General features: G+C 39.7%; 1 protein-coding gene across 5 annotated transcripts in view; it reads right to left on the reverse strand.

The window, feature by feature from the left end:
- Window positions 1–921: 921 nt before the first annotated feature.
- The window catches only part of PURG (purine rich element binding protein G), a 43,334-nt gene continuing 17,286 nt past the window's right edge, over window positions 922–26,969 (reverse strand). The window contains exons 3-4 of one of the 5 annotated variants that reach the window (XM_090031998.1): window positions 20,314–20,390; window positions 18,744–19,818 (exon numbers count right to left, since the gene is read on the reverse strand). In XM_090031998.1, the coding sequence (XP_089888124.1) occupies window positions 20,357–20,390 (34 nt within the window). In that variant the 3' untranslated portion in view covers window positions 18,744–19,818; window positions 20,314–20,356. Of the gene's footprint in view, window positions 20,391–26,969 lie in introns of all 5 variants that reach the window. The other 4 variants (XM_090031996.1, XM_090031997.1, XM_090031999.1 and 1 more) reach the window with 4 other exon arrangements.

A 26,969-nucleotide genomic window follows, 5' to 3' on the forward strand; every position in this document is an offset into this window, starting at 1 on the left:
TGACAAGGAATAAATCAGAGGAAATGTTTTCTGATATTTGGTTCAGTTTTGGTTTGTTCCCACCCAAAGTGGCAACTGGTCTGTTTGCTGAACTGGTCTAATCTGCTGCCTGGTCACTAGACATGACTCCTGACCTGGGAGAGATGGTCCAGAAACAAAATTCTTGGGTAAATGATAATTCACAAAACCAAACCATCTCAATATTACTTAGGGTTTTAAAACAGTATCTCGGGTACTTTTGCTTTTGATGCTAACCATTCTGATCTCCACGGCCCTCTAGAATATAAGTAATTGAAAGGTCAGACTTTTAAAGGAATGCCAGAATACTCTGAAGCATATGAACCATAGGAATTTCCCCAGGCCAAGTCACTCTCATATGTGGATGATTCCTTTATTCATCAATTAAAATGTTCCTTTTTGTGTGTTGCTATAGGAGACCAACTTGTATTGTATTTGCATTTTAATGAAGAGAGTATTTTGCAAAAATTTCTGCCTTGTGGTCAAGGCTATTTCTTGATACCACTCTCAATTACTGCATTGCCATTAATGAGCAAACAACAATAAACAGGACTAAGCTTAGAATTTGTTTATCTTGAAGAATTCCTTTAATAACTACAAAAAATTCTTCATTGATGAATATAATGCCAGAGAGCAAGTCTTCTGTTAAGCACTTACCATATAGATGATTTCAACGATGAAAGCTACTGGAAGGGCAGGAAAAGAGGAAATAAAATTAGCAAATAGAAAAATAATTGCAAAAATACAAAGACTTAACCTCTTTATGAGGTTTCTCTCCCTTCTAGATAGATAGATGTTCTTCCAGGACATTTAATGGAAAACGTCCAAAAGATTGAACATTTAAGGATGCTTCCCAATTAATATTTTAAAGTAAAATTACATTGTAAAAATGAAACCAAACTGTTAAGACTACACAAGTAAGCAAATTTATTTTAAGACAGAACAGATATTGTGGCAAACAACCATATGCAAATTCAGTTGATAACAGGGGTAAATATCAGACTTTTTTTCAAATAGATAAAAAATATATTCTGATTTTTTTTGTCCTAAAAAGCAGCTTGTGTCTTTTTTTTCTTTCTTTCTTTTCATCCAATAAGCCAAGGAACTCCACAATCAGAATGTAGGCTCCTCAGCTGGCAGAGATGTTTGAAGACCCCATCAGGAAAATGGATGTTTCCTTGCAGTGGTTCGAGCTTCCACTAAATCTACACTAGTGTAAAATGAATGTGTCCAACAACTGCAGCAAAAATACTATGGAAACACAGTCTTCCTAGTGTAGATTTGGTAAATTCTATGCATTTGTAATTCTGGTTCTCTCTAAGACTAATCCTTTTCTAGTTAGTTTTAAGTCTCCTATCTACCATTTCCTTTTCTTGGCTTCTGGCTCTTGATTTTCATAAGAAAAAATCTATTACTACCAAAGACATTGCCTTTATTTTGACAGATTGGGAGAAGCACTGATTTGACAGTCAAAGCTGTGACAAATTTAGCTACTTGGATCTGATACTCCTGAAAGCCATCAATTTCACAAGCTAGACAGCTGCTTCTCATTTTTATCTGTGGGACACGTGTCCACAAAGTCTAAAGAACAGTAAGTAGTGAAAACCAAGTTTCTCTTCATTTGTACTTCATATATGACAGAGCAGCTGGGGGTATAGACCTTACATGTGACTAAGCCATCTTACCCTGAATGGGCAGAAGTAGCATTAAAAAGATGAAGAAACGCGTTTGAATCTATATGCAATGCTCAAATAATGGCTTCCAGGGTGAATTTCTAGTGCTACCAACAAATCCACCCGATGTCTTTACTATTACATTTCTTCATCATACAATACACAAAATATGTTCCTAATTTGTCTTGGCAAATTTTCCATCTCCTCAGTATTCACCCAGGGATCTGTGCAGTGACTACCACTCTTTCTACCCCAGAGTAGAGCAAGCTGCCAGTATTACTCCTGTATGAGGCCCAAACAGCAGCTGCAAAAATACTTTCTTTCCTTTCTGGCTAAGTGGGCAGTCTCTAAAGAATTCCTATTCCCATCTTTCACTCACTGAATAAACAAAGCACCTAGCTCTTTTGCATGGCTGCAAGAGGTGCACTACTATGTGCTCTTTGGTTTGCTTCTGAATAAGACTGAAGTTGTTGTAAGGCCTGGCATAGACACAATCATGCAACTGTGATGCAAGCAGAAGACCAAGCTACATGACATGCACAATGCTGAGGCAGCATGAGGACTGTTGATGCTTAAGAGATGGAGTCCTTTTTAGGCCTGTACATCCTATTCACATCAGAAAACAAATGACTAAATTCATGTGAATGAAACTGGTGCAAAAAGCAGGTAAAGGGTCAACCAACTTCAACTACCTGAGGAGTTGGACAGATTCTTGGCCCTGTGAGGTGAAATCATCTCTTAGAAGAAATACCAGTGTGTATTGTGTAGAAACACAGCTGCTTTCTGGAAAAAAAACAATTCCAAACCCAAATCAAGCACACATAGAAAACATTAGATTGTCAATGATACTTTGAAACAAATTCAAGTTTATCATCATTGTGTGTGTGTTTACATTATACAAACAGACAAGAAAGACTTTTAAACTTCAAGCTTTTGTTCAGCATGTCTGCAGTTAGCATCCACAAAAGCACCATTGGATATGGAAGAATTAGCACCACATAGTTTTAGGACCTAACTGGCAACATGCATCACTGAAAAACTTGGAATATGGAAATTTGTGTAGTATATGGTACAGTCTATTATAAACAATACAAGGCAATTGATGATTTTTCATACAGTACAATACAGTCACTGATCAATGAAACCTTTCAGTACAGTACGTGACAAGTAACACCTTGTACCCTGTTAACACTAGGATAGGCTGTAGATTTAATTTTTCCTATGAGAGGAACTTGGCTGGTAGTTTATCTCCTCCCTTCCTTTGAAATTCAGGGTCTAATATTTACATGGTCTCAGAAAGCCTGCCCAGATTTGTCTGTGTGTGTTTTGGCAGCATCAGATATGAAACTTTAACTTGCAGATTTGGAGGTGAAGGAACTGAATGAGAGAAACAAAAATAAACTACAAAATATAAAGATGAACTCATTCCCACCACCAGCCTTAGCTTTCTTGAAACTTACTCTTTGTGTTATTTCATGGAGTCTATATGGTGAGGGAGTGCCCTTTGAATCTGATGCCTGGTGTGGAGGAGATCCTGCCTCAGTCTAAATCTGAAGGTTTCTGTTTTAACATACTGGTGTATGGTGAGCAGGATGGTGTCCACTCCATGGAAGGGAGCGAAACCTAGGGAAATGAGTGCTTCCTAGGGTAAGAGAGCCTGCCCCTACTCCCCAGGATACTGGAGCTTCACAAGGGCCAAATGACAGTACAAAGACAACTGCCTTGCACTACAGCTTACAGGAACTTCCAATAACCAGGATTTAAAATGGCCAGGACCTCTACACCTGCTACACTGCTTGTGGACCCATCTTCTTAAATCACACTCTCCTCCTACTCCCCATTTGCTGCTACCTCAAGCCCTTGTCCACAGCACCTCTTAACCTGTTTTTATTACTGCAACCTCTACCTCCCTCCTTTATTGCTACTATTGGCACTTCTCTTGTTGCCCTCCCTTCCTTACAGTATTTTTAAACCTGCTGTTTGCATACATCCAAATCCCTCCTTTGCTCCCTTCTGTCTCATCTGCTTCTCTCAGGTTACCTTCGTTTGTCTTTGATCTTGCCTTTTCTTCACATCCTATCTCATGATGCCTTGTCCACCAGCATGTTTTTAGCTATCATATTTAAGTGGATCACTCTCAAGTTTATCCCTTTGCTAACAAATTTGTATTTTGCTGTCATCTCAACATCTTGGCCTATCTCCCAATCAGGTCTGTGTCATTCAAACAGCATCTCACCTAGCCCGCATGGGACTCTTGATCTTCTTCCCTCCTCCCTTGTATCACCACAGAGATCCTTGTAACTCCATAAACGTGGGCATCTGCCTCAGACTAGTCTCCAACAGAGTACACACCCAGCAAGGACAGAAGCTTGTTGCTACTTTTTCACTAGCAGCATCTCCAAGACTAGATATTTTTTGTTTGTTTTGCTGGCTGTGGTTCCTGGTGACATCACCCCTACCAGTCCTAGTGGCTATGACCTTCTTGTAAGCCAGGACTCCTGAAACTAGACACTTCTTACTCATTCCTTTGTTATATCCCTGTCTCTACAGTCTTGCATCTGTATTTTCAGAGCTTATAAGCAAACAGGGGCCTCCGGGCAATATAATGTTAAACAGGATTACCATGATCATGGATGCTACTATTAACAACAAAGAGGAAAATAGAAAACCAGGTTTAATGTGTTCATTTTCATTCTGTTGATAATGTAAAAGTGTACTGCATTTTATTTCATGTGCTGGGAATAAGCACCTCCACGTTCATTTCTGTATGGCAGTGCTATACAAGATAGATAATATTGTGAATCAGGATATATGAAGTCTTGACTCAAGAAAGGCAGCCAGTCCTTCAAGAAACAATCCCATTTCATCAGGGACTTGGGGAGAGAAGAAGTTAAAGGCAAATTCACAATGATACTAGTTAGCTCTCTGAATAATGAGAGAGTGCAATGTACAATACAACCTCTGTCCCTGGCAACCCTGACCTGCCACCCTATTTGACAGTGAAATATCTTTCTGCAAAAAGATCATGTAAAGAGACTCTGAACTTTTAACTGCATTTAGGCCAATTATAATATTTTTAAGATGTGGTGTAACAAACGCATAGAAAATGTTAGTATTTTAAGGGCTAATATGTTAATATTAATGGAAGTTGTGTTTACATGTCAAGAAGGGCAAAGCCTTGATGTACTCATGCAAGCATGATTACATCTTCCACAACAAAAGCATTTCCTATCACTTGTTTAGTGAGAACAGGGCCCATTAGAAAAGTGCTAAATTACAGTACATTTGCATTTTTATGTCAACTATTGAACAGCAAAACAGATTGTTTGAAAACAGAATCAGTATCGTACAGTAGGTTCACATGTAATTCTCCACCATTTCTACACTTGTAACACATGCATTTTATTTCCGTTATTTTAATTCCAGTAGGACTAATATCCTTCAGAACAATGATCTAACATTAAACAAAACTTTCTAAGAAAAATATTAAGCATCACATACATTTCAGAAAATTCCGTTAATTAGCATCACAATGTACTTGGGTTTACATTTACGATTCTTCATGCCATGACTTTAAAACACCTTTCAGCTAATAATATCCTACTGAAAAAGTGCTGTTGGGAAAGAATGTTTGAATTTGCTACCTGCTATACACAGGTTACTGATAAACTTGACTCATTTCAATGTCATTTCACAAATATATGCAGCTTTGAAAATACTTTGAAAATAAGTAAAGAAAATGGAAATGACATAATATATTGTTAAAAGGAAAAAATGTGGTAAACTACAGTGAAACATTGTGTGCCATTATAATTTTTTTGCCGATAGTTCTACACGTGTTTTTTCGACATGTTTTCTTTTTGAAAGTGTTCTGCTGAAAAGGGTGTTTTACTCTAAATTACATGTGGGCTTCATGTGTGAGGTGTAAGTAAAGAACTTGTAAATTTAACTTGTCAAAGAAGATTCTTAATTTAGGGGGCAGAAACTTCATCTTCAGAAGAACAGCTCCATGTTCTCCTTTATCCTGGTCTAATTAAGTAAAGGCATACTTCTACCTATTTAGCTCACTCAGAACTTTTTTGAAAAGCAGCTAAGATTTCTGGAGCCCATGTTCCACTGAAAGCCTGCAGGATCTAGGTTCCTAAATTATAGAGGTCAGGGATTTTCAACTGTTTTGGATCAGTGTACCCCTGGTGGCTGGACACAGAGCAGTGTACCCTCAGTGGCCAAATGCAGAGCAGTGGCAGCTGCCGCGTGTGAGCTTCCCCTGCCTGGGGCACCTGCAAAGCAATGTTGAATGGTGCATGGCAGCACTCTGTCCCTGCCCGCACATACCCATTAGGGTTTTCTCAAGTACTCCCAGAGGTATGCATACCCTAAGTTGACAACCCCTGATATAGGTGCTTTGTGAAAATGCCCTTGCAATAGAGCTGATCACTAAGATATACCAAGATTTCCAGGTGTTACGCACTTGGGCCATAAAATAAAAACTAACTACTTGGTTTCAGTGCTGCTAAAAATATAGAACACAACATTAAAAAAATAAGATTCCTATTAGGCTGATAATATTTAATCACTGAATGTTTTTTAATTGCATCAAAATCTAGTCACATGCCAAACCAGTATGAAATCCTACTACAACAGGAAGCTCCAATCAAAGCCAAGGCAAGTAGTTATTCAAATCCAGGGCTTGTCACGAAAAATCTCAACTGCTGCAGCAAAATAAACATAAATGATATATCTACTCTTTAGTTGTATTAGAGCATTCAGGCTAACAACATTTAGTATTTTATTGTTTGAAGTGTATCGCTATGATATAAGCTGTTTAGTAGTTATGTATGAAACCCAATTAACAGTTTAGACTGATCATACAATTTACCTTATTCTGTTTTATCCAGCAGATACTGTAAGGGGAGAACTTTCAAAAGGGATATTGCCTGAGTAAGACATGATCAACTAGTAACGAGTAAATTGGGATGAATGTATGTCCCGTACTAAAATCTAGATACCCATAGCATTAGAGTGTAAGGCAATGCCTTCTTAATTAAGAAATTTGCACCTGCAGCCCGGGGGGGGGTGGGGAATGTAAGGTTTCACTTTTTAAAGAAGCTAAACATTATCAAGTTCTTGAGATTGCAGTGTGGGTATATTAAGAAATGCAAATACTACAACTTTAGAGTTTTACTTTATTTTCAAGCATTCTAAATTAGCATAATGTTTAGCAGTTGGTAACAAATGATCAAATCAAATAGTTTTGCCAATAAATTTCCTCCAAGGAATGCATGTTTGGAGATCACACAAACTGTAAAGAATATGTGCATCAAACTTACTTCATACCAAAAAATGCTGTACATTCTTAACGCTGCTCCTCAAGTTCAACAGCAGACCTAATGGCTGTTATGCATTACACTCCATCCCTCCAAGTATTAGTTCTTTCATTTAAAAACACCTGTTTTAGTTCCTAATACATCTAAATTGAACTTCCAGAATAGACAAATTAACCGATTTTACTGTAATGGCTGAAGCACAATTTATACTGATACCACATCTAACAAACTCAACCTTAAGAGAGGTTTTAATTTTTATCATCCATCCTACTTACCTTGGTAACAAAGGGAAAATTCTGGTACCAAAAGCAACCATATGTAACCATACGTTTTAACTGCATTTCTTATTTCACAGCTTCTGGTCTGTGCTTAATTTAAAATACAAGTTTTGCACTGTTTTTATTCTTTTCTCTTTTTTTAAAGATTTCTCCTATATTTTTGTGTTTTTAAAAGCCTCGCGCATGCTTTTCCTGATGACATCAACATTTAAGAGAAACTATTTGCCTGGATGTCAAAGATTTTTTTAACAATACATAAAGTTACATAAAATATGTTTGGATCATTTTTGTTTAGTAATTTGTGATTTCTAACATACAATTAACTGAACTCAGGCACCAGGCTCTGGTCATCTTCACCTAAAATTCTGATGGCCACTTTATATTTTAACACCTTATAATGGGAAAATAAATGGGTCAAAATCCAGGGCTTCTAGTACTTATAAAAGTGCAGTGCTCCATGTAGTCAGAAGTAAAGTGACAACTAGTACTTAAAGTGCTAGTTTTATTAAAGTCAGTTTGTTTCAGTGTCCAAAAACTGGTCAGAATGCATATGGTAGATAAGGACTAAATTAGGAAGAGATCACTACAAATGTACATGCCACACCAAAAATGCTCCAAATTACATCAGTTTAGCTTAAAGAGACGTACAATGTTCAGCTAGTGAATGTATACAAACACTCACGTTTTATGGATTACATTAAAGTACACTTCTACAAACCAACTGAAAGCAAATTATATCAATTTACAAAAAAACTGAGTCTCTTGAAGCACTACAACTCTTTGCTGCTATAACAGACTAGCAAAAGCATCCCTGGAAAATCTAATAAATGTCAGCAACAAGCTTTACCAGTGCTTCATCATGCAGTTTACAGAATAGTCATGTTGACAACTGCTTCCTTGTACATTCTGTCTTAGAATTAGCCTATTTTTGAGTGCTCTGCCTATGCATTAAGCTCATTTTTTCTCTTTATCACTGTAGCAGTGAAAAGGCAATTAATACAATTAATACAGCCTGACTGAACATGAAGTTCTTAACATTAGGTATTTTTTTTCTACAAAGGAAAGCATTGCAGATATGATTTTGGATAAGCAAGTAATTCACGTGCACATGGTGCCCTTGCCTGACTGCCCTCCTCCTGCTCCCTCCCAGCCCCCTGCAGGCTGGAACTCTGCCAGGTAAAATGAGCCATAAACTAAAAATTGTGATTCTAATATGAGCGATTTTTACATGCAATAATATACAAATGGTTTTAGTTTTCCCGTATTGATTCAAATAAGCATGTGATTCTATTAACCAGTGATTCTATAAAGCAAAATCCACTGTATTGTCTTTATGCTTCCAGTGATTATTACTATACAGCTATGAAAATGACCAAGAATGCAACAAGGAACAACATTACATGAAGACAGAGAGCCAAATACCAGCAAGCAAAACAACTGTAAATCTATTTTGTCATTGCATGGTCAATTACTACAGCATTTTTACATTTTTTGGAATAAAGATGAGAAGTATAGGATCCCTCTGAAGAAATGTCTTTGTCAGATGTTCTCTAAGTAAGCTGCATGTAAGCTAAACTATGTACCAAGATGAATTTTGTTTCAGTTGTTAATGCTAGCTTTATTGTTACCTGTGAATTATTATGTCAAACTAAAGGCCTAAACCAGCTGAGACAAGTATCTAAGGATCAGGTAGTTAAGATCAAAGAAATGTAATGTAGGAGAATTAAGTAAATAGCTAGAATATCTGTCACTCCTACATGGCTTTACAATGAAATCTAGAGAGAAGAATTTGAGGTATGAAGTAGCAAAGTAGACTGATGTCCTTCAGTGCAGATAAATGTAAATGTCTATTTTCTTACTGTGTGGCAACTCTTGCACAACATAACATGTCATAACCTACTTACTCCTCTGCATTGGTTCCAGACAATACCACTGGCCTGCCCATTATTTTAAAATAGAGAAAATGTAAATTTAAACTAAATTTAGAAATGAAAGAGTTCTATTTAATAGAACTAAGAATCAGAACATCTCTGCTAAAGATATGAACAGATGAAACAATTATGCCAACCTAAGGAGTGGGAACAATTTACCATGTCAAGTTAGCCTGCAGTAACTGTATTGTGTGCCTATTCTATCCTTACAGTAAGTGGAATCTAAAACATAGCGATTCAGCAGTTGTTTCTTTCAGAGTAAACTGCCTTGGTTTAATTTCTATTTACTGAGGAATAAAGTGAACCACAAAACAATTATTAGGGATCAACATGACATGTGATAAGCCCCAATATTGCATCCTAGAAAGACTGGATAAAATCTGAAGGTTACAAGAGGTAACCAGATGAACATAAACTCTCAGTCTAATCCTGTGACTAAAGTGATCCTTTGGTGCAAGAGGAGGGAGGAGTTACTCTGTATATATACAGTGCCTTTGAGACTATTTAGGTGCATCTACATGTCGCTGTATGACAACATTGCTATAGTACCGTGCTTTAGTATGTTTTGGAAGTACTAAAGCACAGCGCAGTATGGGTGGTTACTGTGCCATGCACAGTTAGATTTCCTCGCTATGTCGCTGAAGCAGAGTGCTATACCTGGGGAGTGCGCTGCTTTGGCAATGTAGCTGGTGATCATGTGTAGACACGTGATTGCTATATCACCATAGTGAGCCATATGGCAACATAGTGTATTGCTAGGTCACCGCAGGGTGATGTGTAGACACACCTTTAATGTAATACTGTGTTCAGTTTTGTTCTCAGCACTTCAAAAAGAAAACTGAAAAAATTGAGCGATACAGAGAAAAACTACAAAAATGCTTTGTAGTGGAAAGTATGTATTACACTGAGACTACAGGAGTTTAATCTATTTAGCTGATCAAAGATACAATTAAGAAACTTGACAAACATTTGGACAGAAAAGATACCTGAACCCTGCTGACTCACTAACTCAACATGAGTCAGCAGTGAAATGTTGACACAAAACAGTAATTGAAATTTCGTGCTGCATTAATCTAAATGTTGTGTGTAACATACAGGGGATAATAGTACCACTGTACTTAGTACTGGTTAGGCTTCAACTAGAGTTGTGCGCCGTTCTAGGCACCATAAGAATGAGGGAAAAAAAGTGGGAGAATCTAAATGTGAGCAACAGAGATAAGGGGGTTGGAATGCAAGTTGTATGAGGAATGGTTAAGAAAACAAGGGGCATTTGTTTGCCAAAAAAGGTATTAAGGAGGGTACAATGGAGTTTCAAATATTTGAAAGGCTGCCATAAAAAAGAGGGAAACTGTCCTCCCTTGCTGCAGGGGGCAGGCTACAAAGCAGTGGATTTAAACTGCAACAAAACAGACTTAAATTAAATTCAATTAAATTAAATTTCAGGGGGGAAACTGCTGACTAAGAGCAGTAGGTCAATGGAACAAGCGGCACAGGAAAGCTGTGGATTCTCCCTTGCTGCAGATTTTCCAAGACAAACTGGACAGACACCGCTCTGTGATGCCTTAAGAATAGTGCATTCCTGTATCTGTGCAGAGGGTTGGATTAGATGACTGGTGACAGCCCCTTCCAGCCCTATGATTTCATGTATGTAACATTAGGCCAGTGGTGCTCCACCTTTCTGGCTGGCAGGCTGGATGGGCAAATACTTATCCACAATAAGTATATGGATGTCCACATGTTAAACAACAGAGCCACTTGATATATTAATTTGTCATGATTATCTGCCTCATCTGCTCTCTACTTTCCAGGACTTCTAACATTTCAATCTCCTGAACTGCTTCAGACAGCTGCTATTTACAACAGAAGTCACCTGCCGTGGAAACATTTTCTTTCTACTTCCCATCCCATGACACCTGCCTGAGCCTCAGAAGAGGAATATGCTATCTCTGTTTGAATATTGCTTTAATGTAAGTAATTCTGGAGCTCTCTGAGGCTACAGACAACTCTTACACATCACACTGGGAAGCTACCATCTCATATTTCTGTTATTACAAGGTTCTCAATATATAAACTTACAGGCCATAGATTTTTAAGTCACGACTGTTTCTGTGAGGACGGTGCATCTAAAATGTGACTTTAAAAGTTTAACGGGACTTCCATAGCCCTAGAATAGTGATTCTCAACCTGCAGCACCCTGGGATGCCTTGAAATACTTCCAAGGGTGCAAGAGTATCATGCAATGTTAGGTGAGCAAATACAATTCACGAGATATTCAGAGATTTCAACTAGGAATTCATAGTGTTAAAAATATTTTGAAATGTTGTGGTTTTCTGAGTTCTTTGGAATAGAAAAACTGCTATATGATTGCTTAGGCATCAAAAAACAAGTGAAACTAGGAGTTAGCATTTTCTGAGGGATGCCTCAAATCTAAAAAGGTTGAGAATCACTGCCCTAGAAACTTACACAAGTGGTTAACTAATCTGGCATTAGCAGTGTGAAGGATACAACCCTAGTCTCAGTATAGCTTCTATACATTCTAAAACCCTCCTAAAATAATGTGTGTTACTGTATATGTAGTGGCATGGGGTACAAGTTTTATTGGTGCGCATATGGGACAGATTGCACCAATTCAATTCATTCATTCTAGGCCATACTGATAAAAGCTTTGTACCGTATCACCCCTCATGAATCTATCCTCTTTCATGTATATACTTACCTACACACTTGGTTTATCAAGTACTCAAAGATTAGAACATTCATAAAAAATGCAATGGCATTTCATTGTTAGAAACCATTTGAAAAGAACCACTAATTGGGCTACATTTACAACCTTTAACTAAAACAATGTGGGTTGCATTTTCCTGACAACCCTGAAAGCAATATTACAAACAATTTCTGGAATATGTTTAAATGCATTTTTACAATAAGCAGTAAAAAGGCACTCACAATTTACAGTTTTACTTTCTTATATAATATTTTTACTAATACTGCTTTTAGCTTTCAGTTTTTAAGAATCAAACACTGTTTACACTGAATGTCCAGAAGTATCAGAACTTCAATATCAAAACTGTTTTTACAGTTTACTTTTCTATTTTTCTAACTAGATTTTAATAATTCGCAAATAACTATAAAGTTAAAAAGTAAAATTAATAACTTGTTAATCAGAAAGCTTCCCTTCACTGTCATACATACAAGTCTTGGTGCATTACATCTGTTGTTGACTTACAATGATGAAAGAAAACATAGGGTGCATCCAGATGAGTGAGGCGATGCAGTACGTGGCGCCACAAACATGTCTGCAGCACCACATACTGTTCATTTAGATGTTCTCTGTGCTGCAAGAGAGCACTGCAAGGGATATCCAGGGGTCAAAAAAACCCACAGAAAAAAAAGCAGGGCAGCAAATGCACAGGCAGGGTGTACTGCACAAAAGCGAAGCTGGGCTGCCCAGAGCTGTGCCGTAGCTGCTGGTCAGGCTCTGCAAGGCAGAATCTCTTCTGTTGCAGCCCCGGAAGGCCCCCAAGACCCAGGTAAGGCTGCTGGGGCAAGCCCAGTGCTGGTCCCAGCCTCCCCTACCCGAACTGGGGTAACTTGCTACTTGCTAAAGCACGCATGGCACAGGTGTTCCCTGGGGACAAGTAACGGTGGCACAAGGTACTGTTACTTCTCCCCAGGGAACCAAACTGCCATGCTTGTCTGGACACGCCCATAAAGGGCAAGACTAGGTCAAATTTGTGCTTTCTACCAGTTTTGCTTTGTCATTATGTGAACTTTTAACACATATAAATAGTTTTAAAAAGCACATTTTGCCAAGAATACTTCATCAGCAAGTTTAGAATGTGGTTTGAAGCCATAATGGTCCAGGAAATATGCAAGAAGCAAGACGTTTTAGTGATATCTTTTGTTAGACCAACTGCATAGTTGGGAGAGATGTTAGACAAGCTTTCAGGCACAAAGACTACTCAGTTTTTGTGACCAGAAGTTGAAGACACTTGCACTTCACAAATAAATGCTATTTTTCAGTGCTACATAAAGTAATTCCTCTATGAAATATATTGTAGAATATCAGAAGAAATTTGAGATCTTTCTTTACCAAAAAGCATGAGGCCATTAAGGAACCTTTTTTTTAATTACATGCAGTTTACTGCAAAGATAATAAGTCTGGCGTAGCATAAAACCAATTTCAGGTAATGGTTTCCTCCATCCTCTGTGGTCTTACCAGTTTTCTGTTCAACTATTAAAAAATGTAAATGTTCTTTAAAAAACGGTTACTAATAAATGAGACAACCATTATATAGATATTGTATTCCATTATATAGAATTGTGACCCAATTCCAAAAGAATTCCCATTGATATCATTACGAATACTGTAAGCTGTGAGTTTACAGGGTCGATCCCTCAGTTCATCTTCAGAAAAATAATGCTTTCTGATCTTGGATGGACTGTATTCTTACTCACACCTTATGTCCTGGTACTACTAAACTGTTTCATCTTTGAAAATGTAGAATTTTATTGCTGTCCTAAAATAACTGTGCACAACTAAAATAAAAAAGATCTACTTTTAATTCATTGTTCTTGTGTACTGACTCCCTTGGTGATAGAACAGCAGGGCACAGAGTTGGAACAGACGTCCAAAGTCTTCAAGTTCAGGCCCCTGCTCTTGTATGTAAAGTATTCTATTAATGTTTATAATATGCATGCGTCCCAGTAAATGTGACTGATAAGGGGAGTATGGAGATTGCTCTACCTACTCCAAAATACTACAAAATAAGTACAGCTTCTAGGATGAAATTCAACAGTTTTTTAACTAAATGTAACTACAAGCTTGAATTTCAGGGTGGAAAGAGGAAGAGAACTGTATACAACTGAAAATGCTGAGGGAAATTAGTTTGGTAGAATATAATTAACCAAACCAAAATTTAACCAGGAACCCGAAGTTAATTTTTATACCGCTAAAAGCAATGGTATCTGACCACAGTAAATGGTCCAGATCTGTTTCAAGAGACAGCACTTAGAGGAACAGCTCTCCAGTACAATCTGATTGCAATGGCTGTCACTAATGATTCAATCACAAGTCAAGTACTAACTCAGAGAGATGAGTGACAACTCTAAACACCACTTCTTGCAACAACTGATAGTATTTGGAAGTTTCCCACCAAAGGGCTAATATTTTTCAAACTGTTCTTGTTTTGGCAGGTCTGTCAGGAAGGATGATGGTGTACTGAAGACAGCACTGCCAGAATTACACTGTCTTGGATTCTCATCTGTAAAATGAGATAATTGTTCTTTTTCCTCAATGTTATGTTTTGCTGATTATAAACTCTTTAACATCAATCTGGAGAGAACATCTGGCACTGAGTGCAGCTCAACATGAAGCAGCTTTGATCCAGAGGACGGAAGCAAAGCAAGAAAGCACCAGCTTGCTATAAAATGAGACTCAAGTCAAACAACACATGGATCTGTGAAACTTGTAACAAGCCATGTCATGCTCTATTCAGGCTTGTAAACCAGAAGTGGATTCATCAGGCATCTTTAAGATAGGAATTATTTTTTACTACAGTAAAATCTCTGTTATCTGGTACTTCGCCAACTGGAATACCTTATTAACCGAAATTTCGGCGCCGCACTGCACAGCAAGCAGCAGAATGCACGTGGCACTGTGCCATGCCAGTTTGCTTTCTGCTGCGTGGGGGGAGGGGAGTTCGAAAGCTTGCACACAGCTGCCGCCACCACTGCCACACACCTCCCTGTGCTGCTGCCACTTTGTGTGCAGCCACCATCCCCACTCCTCACTCCACGTCCAGCCAGAAACCCTGTGGCTCAGGTAACCAGCACTTTTAGCTTATCGGCACCCTCCATTCCCCACTTATGCCGGATAACAGAGATTTTACTGTATAGGTATATATAGCACATAACACAAAGGAGCCTGATCTCAATTAGTGTTATACTAACAAGCAACAGCACAAAACAGTATGAACATAGGGCAGATTGACTGGCATATCAGTTTTGTTCAATGTACTGGTTCCTTTCATACTACTGATGACCAGCTGCCATTATCAACCAAATATTTCAAAGCAGAAAACTGCAAAGGAGCAAGGAGGAGGCAGGCAGGTGATTTTAACCTTTGCAGTAAAAGTGATGAGACTGCTAAAAGAGTATTGTTTCCAGTTCTGATGTCCACATTTTAAACAGGATATTGAAAAATTGGAGAGGATGCAGAAAGAATCACAAAATTATTTGAAGACAACAGTAAATGCTTTAAAGGGAGACTGGTCTTTCACTCAGTCAAAAAAATCACAAGACATCTTCACCATAGCACATAAGCATCTTTACAGGTAGAAAAATACTTAAAGGTTTTAAATGTTGTCAAAAAAGTCAAATGAACTACCAACAGCTAGAAGATCTAGATTAAAAAAAAGTGTCATATTTCTAAGTCGATGCCAACTTCTTGGACTTCCAGAAGGCCTTCGACACAGTGTCCCACCCAATTCTGGTGGGCAAGCTGAGGGACTGAAGCACTGATGAATGCACGGTCACATGGGTGGCAAACTGGCTTCAGGGGCACACCCAGAGGGTGGTGGTGGATGGGTCGATGTCAACCTGGGAGGGTGTGGGCAGTGGAGTCCCCCAGGGCTCGGTCCTTGGGCCGGTGCTGTTCAACATCTTCATTAGCGACCTGGATGAGGGTGTGGAGAGCACCCTGTTCAAGTTCGCTGATGACACCAAGCTGTGGGGTAAAGTGAATACACCGGCAGGCAGGGACCGCATCCAGGCAGACCTGGATAGGTTAGAGAAGTGGGCGGATCTGAACAGGATGCAGTTCAACAAGGACAAGTGCAGGGTGCTGCACCTGGGGAGAGGGAACCAGCATTATGGTTATAGGTTAGGGGCTGACCCTCCCAGCAGCACAGAGGCAGAGAGGGATCTTGGAGTCGAGATTGACTCCAGGATAAATATGAGTCGCCAATGCGATGAAGCAATAGGCAGAGCCAACTGCACCATCATGCATCAACAGGGGCATCACTAACAGGTCCAGAGTGGTCTTGCTCCCCCTCTATGCGGAGAAGGGGGAGGGTGACTGGAGGCAGGGGGTGCCACGTGTGTGTGTGACTAGTATGCAGCCAGGCAGAGTGGTGTGACCAGCATGCAAGTATAGCGGGGGCAGGGGTTGGAGGGCCAGGGCTTGGGGATGCGGGTGGAAGGGATGGGTGTGTGACGGGGGTGGGGGCAGGTGCCTACTGACACTGAGAGAAGCTGCCCAGATCCTGGGGCTGCAGCAGGGTGGGGGGAGCACCTGCCCCTGCAGTGATGGTAGGCCCTTTGAGGGCTGCAGCACCAGGGTTGGTGCCTGTGCCTGCAGGGGCAGCACAGCCAACAGCCGTTGCCCAGAGGGGGCATGGCCAGGCTGCCTGGCATGGTCCAGGAGCTCCATCCTAGAGTGGGGGGTGCCACAGGCATCCCCATCTCCTCTCTCCAGCCTACGCAGGGGGCCAGACTCACTCCACCACTGCCTGTACAAGTCAGAGCTGCTCTGCTCTGGGCCAGTTGGAACAGGAGCAGCTGAGGGCCCCCTCTGGCATTGTTGGGCTGCAGGTGGGGAGTGAGGGGCACCAGGCTGTGGCTGAGAGTGTGGGGCACTAGTAGTATCAGGGGACTGCAGGTTGGGAGTGAGGGGCATCAGCAAGGATGGGGGGCTGCAGGTCAGGAGCAATGAACACCAGCATGGCCTATGGGGGCTTTGGGTTGGGTTAGGAGTGAGGGGAACTGGCAGGGCCAAGGGTCTATGTCTTGGGAGTGTGGGGCAGCAGCAGGGGCAGGGGGCTGCAGGTTGGGAGTGTGGGGTGCCGGCAGGGTCAGGTCGCTGTGGGTTGGGGGGGGAGGTGCCTCCCCCCAACAGGAGCTCTCCTTTTTTGGAACTGGAAATATGGTAAGCCTAGCTGTTGCCAAATATGGTGTCAGGCTCAACAAAGAGCTATTAGGTTAAATTATCTGGCTTGTTTTAAACAGAATGTCTAACTAAATAATTTAATGGTGTTGTCAGTCTTGAAATCTTTGTTAAAACTAGAAGGCAGCTCAGCCAACATGTTGTGCATCTTAACACCAAAGTACTGAACAAACATTAACTAAAACTTTGACACCTGAAAGAGATCATCTTTGTTACGTACAATGAAATTTTACTGATATTTTAGCAGTTTATCTCCTTTTTGAAAAATAGGAGACAGTATTGCCTGAACAGAGAACAGTGGTAGATGAAGAACTTGTGGAAAAGACTGCAGATCTCCTCTAGGAATGCTTAGAAATCATCATTGGCACTTCCTCACAGTCAAAGATGATTGTCTTCCACGACTGCTTTATCTCTGGGTCCCAAGATGGCCGACAAGGTTGATCCAGGACTGAAAAAACAAAAAAACCCAAACAAACTGTTGTAACTCGGGTACAAGTTTCTGTGCGGGGTGGGTGGCTCTGGATTCTTGATTTGGTCTGTGACGCACTGTTTCTGCATCTCCTGTTGTCATTATAAGGTTTCAAAATACTGAGATCCTTGCAGCAGACTCTTCTTTCATTTGGCATGGTCCTGGGTGATAGTCTCCCACAAGTTGATGTTACATTTTTTCAAGTTGGCCTTGAGGCTGTCTTTGAAACACTTTCTCTGCCCTCCTTTTGAGCATACACTGAGAATGAGATGGAAGAATAAAACTTGCTTTCGGAGTCTGGAGTCATAAATCTGGATGGAGTGGGAGGCCCAGTGAAGTTGTCAATGATCATTGTCTCAATGCTTGTGGTGTTTGCTTGTTGGTGTGTAAGGATCTTCTGCAGGCAGCATTAATGGTACTTGTCCAGCAACTTGAGGTGTCCCCTGTACATTGTCCATGTTTCAGCCCCATATAATAAGGTGGGGATCATGACTGCTTGATAAACCATGAGCTTGGTTTTGGATCTGATGCCATGATTTTTGAATACCCATTTCCTCAGGCATCTGAAGGCTGCACTTGCACTTTTAAGGCAATGTTGGATTTCTTTGTCAATGTCAGCCTTCTGAAAGAGATGTCTTTTGAGGTACAGGAAATACTCAATGTAAATCGGAATTTCCAGAGCTGGGGACTGCTCATTAAGAGCTTGTTGATAGAGGACCTTAGTCTTCTGAATGTTAATCATTACCCCTATTATCTTGTATGCCTTGGTAAAGATGTTGATAAGTGAGCACATACTACTGGAGTTTGATGACTGAGGTTGGGGTGGTCTTGGCTTTGGTTCAGACTTGGCTGAGACAGTTTACCATCCATTCAGTAGTTTAGCTCCACTCCGACTGGAAGCTTGTTGGTGGTCTGATATACCATTGCAGGAAGAAATATTATGGAGAAGAGTGTTGGAGTGATAACGCAGCCTTGCTTAACTCCCATCTTAACCTCAAAGGGATATGTGATAGATCCATTACTGAGAACTACCACTCACATATTGTAATGGAGCAGGCAAAGAATGGTGGTAAATTTTGGAGGGCATCTATCTTCAGAAGGATCCCTCCACAGTGCTTCTTGATTGACAGTCAAAGGCTTTTGTGAGGTCAAAGAACACCACATAGAGAGGTTTATGCTGTTCCTGGCATTTTTTCCTCCAGCTGGCAAGCAGTGAAAACTGTGTCAGTTGTGCTTCTTGAACCTGTGGAAAAGACTGCATATAATCTCCTCTGGGAATGCTTAGAAATACCTGACATTCAGTAAAAGTTTTGCTTTATCTAATTTACATCCTTCTAAATTGTTAATATTTTTCTCTTATTGTAACAATTTTGGATCTTGGATTCAAGTGCAAAATAAAGCCTATTTTGTACTGTAGGATGTGATTTTCTAGTGTACTGCTTGAGTTTGTATACCCGTAGCTGGTTACTTTGATGACGAATGCTGAATTTCTCTCTTTCTTAATTGATTGAGGCAGTTGGCGCACAGTTCTGAAGTTGGGTATCTACAGTCCACATTTAAATAGCAATCTCTGGTTGATATTCTAATCAGAATCACTGTCCACTTTAGTTTCTTAATATCAATCAAAATGTCACTCCCAGTTTGGGCTCTACTCATTACCAGACTTTTAAAAAATGTTAAGCCCTCAAGCAAATTTTTGTTGGTAATATCTGTTATTGATGCTTAGGAAAGATATTAAATAAGATTTTAGGCACAATGTGCCCATCTTCAGGTTTGGAAAGAAGCACATACAGCCTAAGGTATATATCAGATAAAACAATGACTTTTGTTTAAGACTATTCCAACAACCTTCCAACTATACAATTGGTTTAAAAAAAGATAGTAACAAATAAACACTGTTTCTTGCATATTTCCTGAACCATCACAACTATAACAACACTACGATCCTACCCAAGTCCTCAGTTAATACAGAACATGCCCTTCTTGAGGACAAATCTACAAGTGAAGTTTGTTGCAGTTTTTGTGCATCTGCATTACACAATCCACAATAACTGCTGCATAAGTAGTGCTTCCACACTACATTGTTATTCTACGATTAAGCTTCTTCCACCTCATGTCACTTCAGCCACACATCCTTGTGATGTTTCAATACAATATTCAGTATTCTGGTCAGACATCTGTTGCATTATGAGAAGGAAAAAAAAATCAACTGTTAACTGTGTGCAAAGTTAAAACCCATTAAAAGCTAAACTCAAACTATAGTCTGAAACCAAGTTTTTTTGCAAAGAGCTTCTCTCTCTATCTTGGTGTATAGGATGGCAACAGAAAGGCCTATCTTTTACAGGTGAGAAGGACCAGTATTCTCTTTGTTTTCTGGCACAGAACATCTAGAAAAGGATCTGCATGTGGGTGCTGTTGTAGGAAAAGGTGCATGTCAAATGCAGAGATGTCAGAATTAGAGGACTTCAGAGGACAACTGTTATGAAACACTCCTTGTCCAGAGAATCACCATATTCTCAAAGGAAGCTGTCAACCTCTTTGTTATTCCCAAAGGTTGCCTCAGAGACATTCCTTCCTTCCCCCTAACTGTATACTTTTAGAACCTTTTCCTCCACTCCTATCTTTATACACCCTCCCTCTTTGACAGGTATATAATAATGCTTTGACCATACCATTTTTTGAGTTCCTTTTCCTCCTACATACCGTGGCCAGACATCACCCCACCTGGTTACCACAACAGTGCCAAGCGCTATGGGGAAGAGAAGGAACAAGTAACTAGTTATTGTCCAAATTGTGGTGTTCATGACAGCAGAGATAAGATGTTTCTTCCTCAGTTTTGGAATTTAAGTCCCAGAGGGTCTTGACATTCTTGGGAGCATATAGAGAAGTTAAGATATTTTCAAACTGTTGCTCTGGGTCTGTAGAAGGAGGATATTGTAACAACTTGTGGAAAACATAAGTAAATGACAGATGGCCTGTTTATTATCAGCAGAGGCAGGTTGTAACTGCCCATGCACCTCTGCAGGTTGTCCTTACTTTGGAGGAAGTTACCCAGCTGTGTGTACTCAAAAAGAGGAAAAGGACACTGTTCAGAACTGCTTACCAGAGCAATGCCTTCAGAGCTAGTAGAGGACTGGAACTAAACAAGCTAAATGGACAGTACAGAGGAAATTGAATTGTCATGCAATCAATCTCTCTGCCAAATTACAGTGCCATCTTTGGCCTAAGTTCTGTTTTGAACACCTCTGGATCACATGGAGTGCACTGCAAAAAATAAATAAAATTCCGAAGCAAGCCAAATGGTAAAGCCAATTGCTTCAAGAGTTTCTCTATACCTTGTCCAATATCTCATATATTGGCTAAAAGCTGAAGGACATTGATAAGAGATTGAGCCTGAAAAATAATTCCAGGGCCTTTTCTTTTCAATATCTGCCAATTCAGTAAAAGTGTAATTCCTTCAAACTATCTTCTCATTAAATCCACACAGGGTCTTGGTTGTGAAATAACTGAGCTAGGGCCAGTGCAATAAAAACTGCAGTAAGACAGAGGATAAAGCATTTAGAAAACTTAAGCAGTGTGTTTTCATACTTAGATAAAAAATGGGGCAGACATCATTCTGAGAACCAGGAAGGGAATGAGGGGAGGGAGAGGTAAAGAGGACAGACTAACATGATAGGGCCCAAAACAAAGTTGTTTGAGTTTCCTCTAGTTGTACTGTATTACAATACATACAGAAAATAGTTCTGTTCATGGTTTGGGGTTGCATCTATGATCCAGATGGATCCTCAGACTACCGGCTGTGGGGATCTGAGAAGATCTGGACTGTGTCTTTTTTTTTTAATTCAAGGACTTGGCAAGATTCTGAATTTCAAGCCCTGCCCTGTCTTGGTTTGAGTCCTAGCTGACACCAGCAGGCATACTGTTGGTGGAATCCACAGAATGCAGTTATGATTAATGGGATCTCTAGTAAATACATGATCAGCTCCTCACCTGTAGCTACAGACACTCCCAGCTTTCCCTGGGATCTCATTATTGTCTACAGCACTCCTCTAGCCTGGGAGTTCCCAACCTTTTTTTGCTGTGGACCTGCAAACCACGGACTGGAAGTGACCGCAGACTGTATGTGACCAGCATACTGCGGGCAGGCAGCCAACTGAGTATAAAAAAGGGATGGCTGCTGGTCTTCCACAGTTCCAGTCCAGCAGCCAATCCTCCTGTGGACAAGCAGCTAACCTGGTACCAAGCCATGGCCCAGGGGTTGGGAACACCTGCTCTAGCCCAATCAGAGCTCCTTTCCTTTATCATAGCATTGGGTGGGTTCCTGGTTATGCTCCTTTGTTTTTACTTGTTCAGGTGCCTGGTTGATATCTGTGCATTAGGATGGACAGCACTTAGAGATGCCTATGCATGAACCTTTCCCCAGAGAGCAATGAACTCCAGGACCTCAACATGGGACCAAGCTAAAACACAGGGCATGACATAGGCATGTGAATTCCCATAAGCTGAAATTGCAAAGGACCTCATGTGGCTGCAAACCAGCATTTAAATGGGAGATGATTGCTGGGCAGGATGATCTTGCACACTGATTTGCAAGATGACACACGTAGCACTTTGGGGTAGTAGTGGGAAGACTCTGAAGAAGTAAAAACTGCTCTGAGATTCGGGTGCATTCATACCTATTTTGAAGGTAAATTTACCTTGCTTGCTTGAAAAGACTGTGTTAGCAACCCAATACAGTTTTATTAGTATACATTAAAGTGAGTTGTATCCACAAACACAAATGTGAAATAACTGCAATTAGCCTGCTACCATTTTCTACTGCCAGTGTAGGTAAGTTCTTAGGGAAGCACGTAAGTGAAATCATAGCACCATCCAGTTAATGAATTCTTATGGACTTCAAAGACATGAAACTTCAACTAAGTTGTAGGAGCATGCTGCTTCTAGGAAAAGCACATTGGTTGATTCCTTTAAACCAGAAAACTCAAAACAATGTAGAAATGCCATACAAAGGAATAGCTGGAATTGTTTCATTATTTTAAAGCTGGTAATCATCAACTGCAAAAATCTAGTGGCCTATAAAACAACTGCCTCATTACATAAAGATTTCCTATTGCACAGTGGATAGGCATTGAAAAATCAACAGGAAATCTTTATGTAGGACAACTGCCTCATTATGTTATGTACAGAATGACAACCAATATGATGGTGAAGTAAAGCTTATTCAAAACACCATGGTATGCATGGAGAATGAAGGACTGTGGAGCTGGTGGGATCAGAGTACAGAGGAACTGCAGTCTCCTTGCCTAAGCTTCTGAGGATGTGAAGAGCTGTTCAGTCCCATCATATCATTCCTTATTTGTTTTTTGCAATTCCTATAGAACAGTATCAACTAAACTAGCCAACTGACCATCAAGAATGATGGGGGGAAAGGGGCAAGGCAGCGGGGATGGAGACCCCCTTCCCTGCCCCCCATCTGGGCCCATTCCCCCTTCCCTCCTGCTGCTTGGGGTCTGGGCCTGTGCCTGCTCCCCCCTTCCCTGTGGCAGTGGAGGGGGGATGGGAGGAGCAGGCCTGGGCCTGATGCAGGGGATGTGGGAGAGGACCAGGCCCAAGGGTGGGGAGAAGCTGTAAGATTTATGCAATATACTATATTTGAATAATATTGTTTACCTGTCTGGATAAATAGATATCAGCATGATTAGTCACATACTTAACACTAAGGCTTTATAATAAATGTTTAAGAAATGAGAAACCCTTTTGAAGAGGTTAGATGTACACAAGCGCAGTTGAAAATTAGAAGGGGTTCTATGCTTAGAAATACTGTAAGGAATATTATTTTTTAATTTTTAATTGAGTAATTAGTGACTGAAGTGCAAAACTATATTGTGGTAGCTTGCATAAAAATTAAGAAACACTCAAAAGAAAACAACACAAAGGAAAAGTTGAAATTGAAAATATAGCTGATAAACTCTGGAAAAAAAAAAAAAAAAAAAGAGGTTCTTAGTCCCATTTTGGAAGCCTTGATGTCATAAACCAGTTTTAAAATAATGCTATCTTAATACTACAATTTCCAGAAAATTATAGTAAAAAAGGAACCTAGACACTATTAAGAAAAAAGGAATATAGATCAATGTTACTCATTAGGAGACATTTATAAACTTATGATTTTTTCCAGAAGTCCTAAATCACATGGCACACACCAAATTAATGTAATCTTAAAGTTATCTAATAGAGGCAGATGCAAAAGAAAACATGACAATGCAGATCATAAATCAACAGCTTCTGAGATAAAAACACATTAGAGTCAAAAGTAGTTCTTTATTGGTAAACTTGCCCTCTCTGTCCTAATGAATTTTCCCAAGGTGTTTAGGTTGATGTTAGAACAATTGTAATATAATGTGATCTGTTTTAAAAACAGTCTTTGCTATGCCTGACTCAGACTTCTGAGACAGTTGCTCTAGAGTCATCTTTCTGGAGACTTAACAGGGTGAGATAAAAACATGTGGCTGCTTACAGACATGGAAAAAAAACCGAACAAAACCTCTGTGCTTTAATTTCAGCTCAACACACCCCTGCACTGAGCGCACATGCCCAGAAGAGGCATCACATTAGTCTGACCAAGCTTGCAGATCACACACTTCAGCAGAGCTTTTTGGTGCTTTTATCTAATAGCTGATTGAATCAGCTTTTCCTGGTAAAGGATTATTTTTTGGGTTCTTTTCATGTCTGTCAGTGCCTACTCTGGCAATCTCTTGAAAAACCAACATTCCAAAAGTTCAGTGTTGACTGCATTTAATCAACTTCATAGTTGGTTTCCATTGCTAAATACATGCAGCTTTGGGCAGCATTTTAATGATAGACAAAGTATTTAGTAAGATTTCCTTGTATGCAGTAAGACAAAACACTCCTCCTCCTCCCCCCCCACACCACAGTTGCGGGGAAAAACCTCATCTTGTATTCAAGTAAATACAGTACCTTAATTGAGCTTCAATCTGTTATTCAATATCAGGTGATTGACTCTTACCTCTAATAATAGAAATTGACCAATTTATTAAATTTTCAATTGCCATCAATGCTTGGGGAACTCTCCATAAACATCTAGAGAAGAACATCTATTCATTGTTCTTCAGATCTTTCAAACCAGTTTTGATGCTTACAAGCAAACAAAATGCCAAAACAACAACAACAAAAACCAAGACCCTTTAACAACACTGGAAATACTAAGGCTAAGTACACACAGTCAAAAAGCCAAGGCTGAATCAATTCAATCTTCAAAGGTTAGTGTAAACTGCATAAATTGAACTGATTAACCAAGTGAACAAACATTCACTTTTGATTCTGGAAATGCAGCCATATGCCTGCAGTGGCTAAGGCCAGAAGCCCGGGGGCACTACAGCATGCCTCCCTACCTGGCTGGAGCAGGGAGCTTGGGCCAAGGCTAGCCCCCCCGCATCCTGCAAGGGGGATTTGCAGGGGAGGTGCAAAGCATCCTGGGATACTAGGGGACTGTGAGTTAACTCGAATCTGGAGGGGATCTGGGAAAAAAAATTCAATAAACTGATTTAACCTTAATCAGTTAAGTCTGGTACTACATTCATCCAGGTTTATCTTAAACAAGTTTTGGCCATTTTGGAGGTGGTTTATGTGCATTGAATTTCTGTTGTGTTAGATTTGAAATGGTTTCTGATCACTTATATCCATTCATGTGTAATTTCTGTCCTTAGCCTAATAGTCTTAAATCCACTGCCTATTATGCAAGCCAATATCATTTCATTATTTCTTTGTGCACCCAATTTGTCTGTACCCATCTCTTTTCTCCTGTGTTATACTTAGATGTTTACACTCTTGGGGAAAAGACTGCCCTTTTGCTTCGTATGTGTATTGCAAATAGCATGATGGGCTTCTAGTCACTACATTAATACAAATAATAAGTGTATAAAACAAGAATCAATTATATACAAAGATGGGGAAAAATGATGCATCCAATCTAAAAAAAGAAGAATTGCTAATTGGAATTTAAGAGAGAAGATGATGAAGATGAGATCATTTAAACAACTGTCTGCAAAAACTAATCATAGAGCCTAAACTTTTTCATTTTTACTAAAACTAAACATCCTCTATGAAATGCCCGAGTCAGTGAAATCTTCAGAAGAAATTTCACTATCAGGCACAATACAGCTGTCCATTCCAAAGGTGACAGCTTAAATATCTAGGAGACAGTGCTTTCTAAAAGCTGCTCAAGTGCAATAGAACAAAATCCTACAGGCAATACTGCAAACCACTTTCTGCTACAAGAGCAAAGGCATACTTCTTCAGCTCTACACTGTATGATCAATTTTCCCCAGAAAGAAAGGAAGAAAGAAAGAACAATCCTTACATTTCAGTTGTTAGTAACATGCTAAACTACAACTTCAGGAAGATCCTATGGTGTGTGATTAAGGCAGAATCAATACCTGGATAGAACAGAAAGGTTTTCTTATAAAGCTGTATCCACATATTACGTTGCCAGATTACCTTGCTTTTCAGACTGAATAACATTTTTACTTAGGAAAATCCAATTAATTCTTCAGCAAGAGCTTTTGGCAGGTTGAGGAAAAACAAGCAAAATAAACAAACAAACAAAAAACCCAAGGACAAGTCTTGAATCAGAAGTTCCTTCAATGGATAGGCATAGCTTGAATCAGAGCTTGGAGTAGATGATGTCAGAACCTGCATAGAATAACACACTTTACCAGTATCGCATGTGGTGTGTATCAGTCAAGACCCAGCAAGAGCTGTCTAAAGCAATGGTTTTCAAGTATTAATTTGTAGAAGCCTAAAAAATTTGGAATGGAGATGCAGATTCCTTTGAATGTTAAGTGTGGGTGTTCACATAGTTTTGATTGATCATAGTTATTTTTCATGTACTCCTTAAGCCATAGTCTGTGGACCCCCAGGGTTGGTCTAAAGCACTCTCAGAAGCAGCAGCAGCTCAGGTAAAAGAATGGAATGTGATTGTGGCTTCATTGGTTGCAATCCTTGCCAACATCAAAACACCTAAAGACTTCATCCAATATATTTTTCTTCAAATTTCCAATTAAATCAGATGGTAGCTAGTCACTTTCAGATTGTTAAATTAGTTTCAACATGGGTTTCAAAGAAGGATAAATGCAAACTATATACAATCACATAATGTTTTTCATTGAAAAGACCATCTTCCAAAGGAGAAACCCTACTAAAACAACTGAAATGTTATAACATTTCTCACCCAAAGTAATTACAACACTTTGGATCTGCTTAGCACTAGCATTGACCTCAACCATTTCCTATCCAAGCTGAGCATGAGAGA

Source organism: Crocodylus siamensis, chromosome 2, assembly GCF_052110815.1.
Source record: "Crocodylus siamensis isolate JL-2025a chromosome 2, ASM5211081v1, whole genome shotgun sequence".
Classification (NCBI taxonomy): Eukaryota; Metazoa; Chordata; order Crocodylia; family Crocodylidae; genus Crocodylus; species Crocodylus siamensis.